Genomic DNA, 9,688 nt, shown 5'->3' with positions numbered 1-9,688 from the left:
ATCACCCGTTTAATGTACTTATCTTGAGATAGCCATAACTTATGTTTTTCCTGTCTCGAACTATGTGCATTCCTAAAATCTGTTGAGCCGGTCCTAAGTCCTTCATGTCAAAGAACTTGGAGAGTTCCTTCTTTAGCTGTTTGATTTTCGTTGCATCTTGTCCCACAATCAATATATCGTCTACATATAGTAGAAGAGCAACGAAGTTCCCATCAGGAAATCTCTGAATATACACACACTGATCTGCAATAGTTCACTTGTAATCTTGACTTATCATGCAAGAGTCAAACTTCTTGTACCACTGCCTTGGTGGTTGCTTCATATACCATACAAGCTCTTCTTTAGCTTGTAAATGAGGTTCTTACTTGAAACCTCAAAACCTTCTAGCTGCTGCATATAGATTTCTTCATTCAAATCTCCATGAAGAAATGCTGTCTTGACATCTATCTGTTCAAGCTCTAAGTTCAACTTGGCTACCAAGCCAAGAATGACTCTTATTGAAGTCATTTTTATTACTGGTGAAAAAATCTCATCAAAGTCAATTCTCTTTTTCTGCTGGAATCCTTTGACTACCAATCGAGTTTTATGTTTCATCACCTTTCCACTGCCATCTTTCTTTAACTTGAACACCCATTTATTTTTTAAAGCCTTTTTCCCGTGTGGAAGATTGACTATCTCATAAGTGTGGTTTTTCTGTAGAGTCCATCTCATCTTGCATTGCAAACAACCATTTTCTTTATCCTTATGAGATACAGCTTCTTGAGAATTTTCTAGTTCCCCATCTTCAGTAAGCAGAATGTACTCGGATTCTGGATATCTTGTCAACGGAATCTGACCTCGTTTAGATCTACGAACTTCTTGGTTAGGAGGTTCACCATCATTTGATCCTAGTGACGGTCCAACAACTTCTGGTGGAGGGGGTTGTGACTCCCATTGCTCAACACCCTCAGCTTCTTCCTCATCTTCTGCTTCTGGTATTTCCTCAGGCACCAAATCATTATTTGTGGCAAACTGTGTTGGTGCTGGTCTTGAAATATCTTCCTGGGTACTAGAATCTGGATTTTGAGACATTATGGGCTTTTTAATGTCTTTTATAGTCTGGCTGTCATGGAACACTACGTCCCTGCTTCTGATCACCTTCTTCTCCTTTTGGTCCCATGACCTGTATCTGAATTCCTCATCTCCATAGCCTATGAAGATACATGGGGTTGTCTTTGCATCAAGCTTTTGTCTAAGCTCATTGGATACATGTGCAGAAGCTAAGCAACCAAATACTCTTAGGTGAGAATATGAGGGATTCTTACTAGACCACATTTTCTCTGAAACTTCAAAGTTCAGTGGTGCTGACGATGATCTATTGATTAGGTAGCAAGCGATTTTGACTGCTTCTCCCTAGAATGGCTTTGGCAGCTTAGCGATACTGAGCATACTTTTGACTCTTTCCATAATGGTCCGGTTACCATTATGTTGTGGGGTTGTGTGGGACGATCTTCTCATATCAGATGCCATGTCTTCCGCAGTAGGCATTGAACTCCTTGGAAGTGTATTCACCTCCATTATTTGACCGGAGGCACTTCAACTTCTTTCCTGTTTCATGCTCTACCATGGTATGAAGTAGTTTAAAGTAATCACATACCTGGTCCTTTGTTTTTATGAAATACATCCACACTTTTTGAGAGAAGTATCATCAATGAATGTCAGAAAATACTTGTTTCCACTTAATGATTCAGTTTCTAGGGGACCACAAACATCAGAGTGTACCGGACTGAGCAAAGAGATTCTATGTTACTTTCCAAATAAGTAGTGATTACAAGGATCTAGAGCAGTATTTTTGGCAACATTAATAAGCTTCTTCTTTTCCAGGGTTGACAAACCCTTCTCACTCATGTGACCAAGTCTCTGGTGCCACAGATTTTGAGAAACTTCGCTTTCAACTATGTTGAGGCTTTCTGCACATATCTTCACATGAGTCTTGTACAAAGTACCACAAATATGTCCTCGGGCGACTCCTATGGCGCTTTTTATCAACTTCCATGTGTCATTGCTAAATTGATTACCATATCCCTGTCTATTAAAAGCTACTCCAGAAAGTAGATTCAGCCGAAGATCTGGCACATGTCTGACATCCTTCAAGGTGATTGTGCTCCCGACACTTGTTCGTATCTGAACATCACCAATTCCAACGATCTTAGAGGAATTGAAATTTTCCATCTTCACTACTCCAAAATCACTTGTTTTGTATGTTATGAAGAAATCTTTGTGGGCAGTCACATGGTAAGATGTTGTAGTATCTACCACACATTCTGGGTCTTCTCTTGAGACGTGAAGGCATGTCTCATCATGGATGGAACAGTAGGCTACCTCTCCATGGATAGTGACTAGTGTTTCTCCATCATTGTTCTTCGGTTGGGAACTGCCTTGACCTTGCTCTCATAGCAATTTTTGACAGTTCTTCTTTAAATAGCCCTCAATACCACAATGGTAGCACTTGTATGTCGGCTTTCTTTCATCTGTGATTTGCCTCTACTCTTGCTCCTTCCTCTCCCATTGCCTCAACTATTTCCTTGTTGTCTCTCTCGGTTCTCTGTTACAAGGGCATGAGTCTGGTTTGTTCTTATGTCCTTTCTCCTGGCCTCCTCGTTGAATAGGGCATCCTTAACCATAGACATGGTAAGTTTTCCATTTGGGGCCAAATTGTTGAGAGAGACTACTAGCGTCTCCTAGCTATCAGGAAGAGAACTAAGAAGTAAGAGCGCTTGTGTTTCATCCCCAAGCGACATTTCTACATATGATAATTGATTTACCAAGATCTGGAACTCACTGGTGTGCTCGACAACTGAAGTTTCACTATTCAACTTCATATTAACTAATCGCCTTATTAACAGGGCTTTGTTTCGAACGGTCTTGGCCTGGTACATTTCCTCTAACTTCATCTAGAGGACATGCATCTATCTCTTGTGCTACATGGTGGAAGACACTATGATTAATCCATTGTTTGATTTGACTAATAATTTTTTTGTTTAATTTCTTTCACTCTACTTCTTTGGAATGATCAGGGTTTACACCTAATAATTTCAGGGGACCGTACAAATCTCTATAACTGAGAAGATCTTCCATCCGAGGTCTCCATATATAGTGTGTAGTTGGTGGACGTGAGCTTTATCATGGCTCCTGATGATGTTGACTTTTCCATTTACTATAACTCGTTCAAAAACGAAGTTGAATCTTCCAAAACGGAATGCACCATTGCGTCCGGTTTGACTCTTTTGGGGTCAAATTCTAATTTGTGAAAAAATCAGGGGCTAGATGTAATTTTAGAAAATTTCAGGGTCAATGTATAATTTTTGAAAGTTTAGGGGGTTAAATTGTAATTTCAGAAAACTTCAGGGACCAACTTGAAATTTTGCCAAAATCCTGCTATGTGCTGATGTGGCGACTGACGTGGATGATCGGATGACGTGGCAGCCACGTGGTCGTCTTCAACCTCCAGACGGCACGTGTGGTGCGTGAATGCTACTTGCAGATCTTCAGGAAACGCATGTGGGAGCGTGCAGCGTTCGTTTAACCTGAGAAAAATACCAACGTGCTCGTCTTGGCATGATGAGTCTTTTGGTATGATCAAAATACCAATTTGACGTTTTCAAAAAATTTGAGTTTGAATAACAAAGGCTCTGTTCTTCAATTTCTCTCACCAGCACTCGACCCTGAGGCTTTAATACCACTTGTAGGGAAATCCAGATAATATAAACAATGAATGAAGAGATAAAATAAGAGAAAAAATCGAATCTATTTCACTAAAATAAATTCACAAAGTATTTACACAAGAAACTTTCTATTACAAAAACTCTCACACACACTCTCTCTCTCTCTAGATCCTCTCAAGCTGGAATGATCCTCTAACTAGGATATATTTACAACAAAAGAGAACAGGTATACATAGGGGATGCAAGGTTAGCAGACTCGGACCTACAGTGTAATTCAAGAGCCCATTGTCTCAGGGCCCATAATTATGTTAATTTAGGGGCCCATAAATTTGAGAGAAAATTAACTACTTTGTCCCTATGTCAAAATGATGATTTTTTCCCTATATAAATTTCTCCCCCCCCCCCCCCCAAAAAAAAAAAAATCTGCAGAACACAACTCTCTCTCTCATCCTCTCTTTCACTCTCTCAAGAATAACTCTTTAAATAATTGATTTTATAAAATCTAGCCGTTTGATCTTGGATCCGACTGTATTTTTATCATGAAATTAGCCCCGATCTACAAGAAGGTAAATCTTTTAGTTTTATTAGCAATTATTTTCAGTATAAATCCATGATATATACATATATACACACGGTTAAAGTTAGACCGAAAGTTTAATCTTAGATCTGTGGAGATTCGATCGTTGGATCTTGTTAGGTTTTTGGTATATTGGTCGATGGGAATAAAAGTGTCGGGTGGTTGCCTCTGATCGCCAGAAACGACTGGCCACAGTGACCGGTGGGGTCTGGCAATGAGATCCCTTTTCTTGAGCTATTTATATTTTTATTATTTTTTACAGAATATATATATATATTAGTGAATTAGAAACTCTGATAATGGGTTATGGGTAACTAGAATTTTATGCATTCATTAGTTTGACAAAAGAAAAAAAAATTATTCACCAACAGTAGGTAGGTATTGAGAATAAATTCCTTGTTGAGATTAGTAGTGAAAAAATTAAAGAACTTTGAGAATATGTAGAGCAACATGTAAAATAATACGTAGAGAATTTATGTTTTATTATTATATATTTTCATGTGATACTTTCTATTATTGGGCTAAACATGTGTAAGTATTTTAAATATTCTGCTTTTCAAATAGTATTTCAAATATTTATTCTGATGTACTTTAGAATGCTGTAATTCCGAACTCAATTGTTCTGGTAACTATACATGTTACAGTTGCATTTGCAGAAAGAAGTTTTTTCAAGTTGAAGTTGATCAAGATTTATCTTTGCTCAATTATGTCATAAGACAGATTGAATAGATTGACTATGTTGTCTATTAAGAAAAAAATGCTTGAACAACTTGATTATGTAAATTTGATTAATATTTTTGCTTCTAAAATTATAAGGAGAGTAGTTTTTAATTGATTATTTAAAAAAATTTTGATTTTATTCTTTGATATGATATGAATATTTATTTATTTTTTTATATTTTATTATAAAAAATAAAATTTGAATGTATACTATGATTCGGGAGCCCGTTTTTACATTTCGATTTAGGACCTCAAAATCTGAAGATTAGCATGGTCAACAACAAGCCAAATAAAACCTAACTCCCTAATAAGATAAAGGTAAAGATAGAGATGTCTAATGGTGGCTGGATTTCTTCAGCATTTTCCAGGAAAATCGAGGGGAGAGAGAGAGAGAGACCGGGAAGACCTGGAGCCTGGAACCTTTTTATTCACGTTGGACAGCCATGCCCATGTGAATGTGAATATCATTAGTGGCTGGCATGGAAAGTTTGATCCTAATTATCTTTCTCATTTTCTTCCCATTCTCTGTCACTGCATCGTCCGACACCCTCAGGCAAGGTGATCGCCTGAATTCTTCTTCCTTCCTTTTCTCGGAGAATCAACTCTTCAAGCTTGGATTCTACACTGCGGAGCTGTATTCTGGTCGCAGTTACTTAGCAATATGGTGCAAGAGTGATCCGGCCAACATTCCAGTATGGATTGGCAACAGAGACACAGAAATTGACCACAATTCTTGTGTTTTGGCCATAGACGGTGCAGGTAATTTGATTATCGCAGATAATGTTGGGAAGCGGATTGAGCTATACAGCGCTCCAAGCGGCATCAACACAACTGCTACTCTATTGAACACCGGGAATCTCATTGTGAGAGAGGTGAAGAGCAATGATACTGAATCAGTGTTGTGGCAAAGCTTTGATTACCCTTCCGACACTCTTCTTCCTGGGATGAAATTAGGAGTGAATCCCAGGACCAGCAAGAAATGGACGCTTACGTCGTGGTGGAATATAGAGGTGGGAGTTACTGGGGCTTTCACCATGGAATGGGATCCCATCGGACGCGCGCTCATCGTTAGGCGCCGAGGGATGAATTTTTGGACCTCTGGGGTCTTAGGGGACGAAGGCTTTGAGTTTCTAGAGACTTCTTCTTATTATATACTTCACGAATTTAGGAATGTTACGAGCGAGGATGAGTACTTATACTTTTCACTCCGCGGAGAGGGAAGTGATAGGTTTATATCGGGATGGCGGTTAAGTGATGAGGGGTCAATCTATGAATCCGGGATGGAGATTTCCGATGGCACTTTATGTTATGGCTACAAGAATGATTTTAATAAGGGGTGTCAATTATGGCAACAGCCTGAGTGCAGGAATCAATACCAGTCGTTTCAGAAAACATCCGGGATGGTTGAAGAACCGCAAAATGATCGTGTTGGAAACTTGAGCTTCAGCGACTGTAAAGCCAACTGTTGGGATGATTGTGCTTGCTTTGGCTTTCACTATGATGTAAACGCAACTAGTTGTACATTTTATCGAGGAAATCAGAGTCAATTTTATGAGCATTTATACGGTGACCCACCAGAACGTTATCTTCTTACTGACCACCCAGACCCACCATCATTCCACGTACACTCGGGAAGGAAGTGGATATGGATTGTTATTCCTGCAATAAGTGCATTTGTTTTACTCGTCTTTGGTTGCTTGTGCTACCTAAGGAGGAGGAGGAGGAAGATCAAACTCAATGGTATATCTCTAAAAAGGAACCGCTCTCCTTATGTCTATGCTTGCCATAATTATTTATATTAGAATTTTCATTTTTGTGTGTTCATTACATCCATAGGGCCGCGTGATGATGCCACTGACGGATACACGGACTCGGAAAATGGTGAGAACAAGAGTAATAATCTCAGAGCATTTAATTTTCGAGACATAACTGTAGCTTCAAATGACTTCTCACCGGAAAACGAGCTCGGAAAGGGTGGTTTTGGACGCGTTTATAAGGTATATCACATAAGAAAATTTGTTATTCTTATGAAGAGTTTGTTCAAAAAATGGTTGTTAATTAAATATTGTATAAAAATTAAATATATGCTGTCATTTTCATTTAAATTGAAAGGAAAGAATATTAAAATAAGAGAAAAAATAGGGAATTTGCTAGGTACTCTTGTCTACGAAGACTAATAACAATTAAAAGATTAACTTCACCCAGGAGAAAGGGCCAAGTTACCAAGCAGCAGATTTCATTTCAGGGAAAGTTGCCGAACGGAACTGAGATAGCAATAAAGAGGCTCTCAGGAAGGTCGAGTCAGGGAGTAGAGGAGTTCAAGAATGAGCTCGTACTCATAGCCAAACTCCAGCATGTGAATCTGGTTCGTCTTCTAGGATGTTGCATTCATGGAGATGAGAAGATGCTTATCTATGAGTATATGCCCAACAAAAGTTTGGACTACTTTCTGTTTGGTCAGCAAATGCCTTTGGTTTTGTTTTCCAAAGTCATTGAGAATCATTCGGCAGAAGGTTGTATTTTATATGACCTCTGCTAACATATTTTAACACACTTCTTTCTCCTAGGCAGATCCTATTCGAAAGGAGCAACTCGCTTGGCAGAAACGTTTCAGCATCATTGAGGGAATAGCTCAAGGACTACTTTACCTTCATAAATACTCAAGACTGAAGATCATTCATAGAGATCTGAAAGCTAGTAACGTATTGCTTGACGAACAAATGAACCCCAAAATTTCTGACTTTGGTATGGCAAGAATTTTCAAGCAGAATGTGTTGGAAGCAAATACCAAAAGGGTTGTTGGAACTTAGTAAGTTGAGAAGAGACTAATTCATGTCATTTTGTGAGTTTAATGATCAGCTAACTTGCATATTATCAATTTAACTGACCTCACAATGATTTTACTTGCTGCATTATTTCGTAGTGGCTACATGGCTCCTGAATATGCCATGAAGGGCATGTTCTCAATAAAATCTGATGTGTTCAGTTTGGGAGTGCTAATACTTGAAATTGTGAGTGGCCAGAGGACCAACAGTTTCCATCAAATTGACGGCCCACTTACCCTAATAGAACATGTAAGTCGCATAAAACACGGCTCTGGGCTCTGCCCCATACTAACTTCAAACTACACCACTGACATGCTTAAATGCTATTACTCAGGCATGGGAATTATGGAACAAAGATGCGGCACTAGAGCTCATGGATCCAATGCTAACCCATTCATGCACAAAACAACTGCTAAGATGCGTTCATGTGTCTCTGTTATGTGTACAAGACCATGCAGTTGATAGGCCAACCATCCCAGATGTTATTTCCATGTTGACTAATGACTCCATTGCTTTGCCGCAGCCCAAAAAACCGGCATTTGTTTTTGGAAAAGGGGTTGATGAGGGAGGTTCAAACAAAAGCATGCTGGAAAAATGTTCAGTGAACGAGCTTTCCTTTTCTTTGGAGGTTCCCAGATAGAGGCTTGTCGATCCCTTTGTGATTTTCTTCCTTCTTTTTAATTTCTATTGGTCTGTTGTGGAATAGGTTGCATCGGGGTCAAAGATTTTTCCACACAATTAGAAAGTTTTATGATCACTCTTAGTTGATATATGATAGTACATTCATGCCAGTTCTTGGTCTAGTGTGGATTCTCAAGAGCAAGTCTATTTAGGTTTAATTAATTCACCAAGTAATGTTATCCCCAATAACGGGTCAGCCGGAGCTGACAGTTTCAGTTTTCTGTGTTGTTAGTCTTCCTGTTGTTAAGGAAAGCTGATAATTTCAGTTTTGAGTTTTATAATAATTGAAATATATTTGTTCTTTTGCATTGGGCCTCTTGAAAAAGAATCTATTGATTGATCCGTGTCGAAAACGTTACTGCTGAGGATTAAAACTTTCTCAATCAAACATCATGGGTGGTAAGAACCCAAATGGCGTTAGTAAGGTGCTGTTTGAACCTGTAATTGATGTATTACAAAATATTTGGATAACTAGAACTGGACTTCTCATAGGCCTTTGCAGGGGGAAGAATCTGTTTAGTTTCATGGATGTATTTTTGTATTTTCCAATACAGAACTTTGTAACTGTCTTGCTACCAAAATCTAGTCGAATATTTCACTTAATTAACTTTGTAATATTAATGAGCTGTGCTCTACATTCACTGCTTCAGGTAAGGGTATTGCTTTCAGACACACCTTCACTTAAGTACCTACTTCCCGGCATTTTTCCTGTGCTCCACCACATCCATACACTCCGAGAGATTCACTCTCTTCCAAAATTAACAACAAGCCGATGATGATGGAGCCCTTAGATGTTTTTCTTCTGTAGTATCTTACTAACAGAGAGGCAGTTGAATAGCAGTGTAGCAGAATTCAGCTGCAACATAGAGAGGTAACGGTAACCGTTAAATGAGTTTGAGTGCAATGTGGTTTCCAAAATTGATGTTATCGCTTTTCAAGTACAATATCACTTTCCAGAATAGCATTTGCTGGTTCATTTATTCAATTTCTTAAATTCAGAAGGGTCAAGACAGAAACTTAGCATACAGCAGAGCATAGACAGAAATGAATTGTGAGAATTAACAAGAAAGCACTCATGGATTGGGAATTGAGGGTTGTTTTTTGGTCTTAGTTGAAATATGGTTCCTTAGGATTTTTCATTTCAGTTCATATAATTGTATGAACTGTTTCAGTTCCTTGAG

The 9,688-nt window shown here is 38.6% G+C and overlaps 1 protein-coding gene across 1 annotated transcript; it reads left to right on the top strand.

Moving 5' to 3' along the window:
- Positions 1 to 1,072: 1,072 nt before the first annotated feature.
- LOC127812804 (G-type lectin S-receptor-like serine/threonine-protein kinase At1g67520) lies at positions 1,073 to 8,758 on the top strand. Its single transcript, XM_052353332.1, has 7 exons — positions 1,073 to 1,124; positions 5,524 to 6,741; positions 6,838 to 6,998; positions 7,247 to 7,457; positions 7,573 to 7,810; positions 7,925 to 8,075; positions 8,161 to 8,758. Exons 1-7 carry the CDS (start codon positions 1,073 to 1,075, stop codon positions 8,464 to 8,466), a joined length of 2,337 nt encoding a protein of 778 aa, XP_052209292.1. The 3' UTR covers positions 8,467 to 8,758.
- Positions 8,759 to 9,688: the final 930 nt, after the last annotated feature.

This window comes from Diospyros lotus, chromosome 11 (genome assembly GCF_014633365.1).
Source record: "Diospyros lotus cultivar Yz01 chromosome 11, ASM1463336v1, whole genome shotgun sequence".
Taxonomy (NCBI): domain Eukaryota; kingdom Viridiplantae; phylum Streptophyta; class Magnoliopsida; order Ericales; family Ebenaceae; genus Diospyros; species Diospyros lotus.
The sequence above is the reverse complement of the archived record's forward strand: the minus strand, read 5'-3'. Positions and strand labels throughout refer to the sequence as shown.

What these genes read in the sequence shown, in the direction of transcription:
- LOC127812804 (XM_052353332.1), top strand. Translation starts at nt 1,073, where the DNA reads ATGGGCTTTTTAATGTCTTTTATAGTCTGGCTGTCATGGAACACTACG. An exon ending in GAGGAAGATCAAACTCAATG is followed by an intron (nt 6,742 to 6,837) that starts GTATATCTCTAA and finishes TTACATCCATAG; the next exon opens with GGCCGCGTGATGATGCCACT. An exon ending in AAAAGGGTTGTTGGAACTTA is followed by an intron (nt 7,811 to 7,924) that starts GTAAGTTGAGAA and finishes ATTATTTCGTAG; the next exon opens with TGGCTACATGGCTCCTGAAT.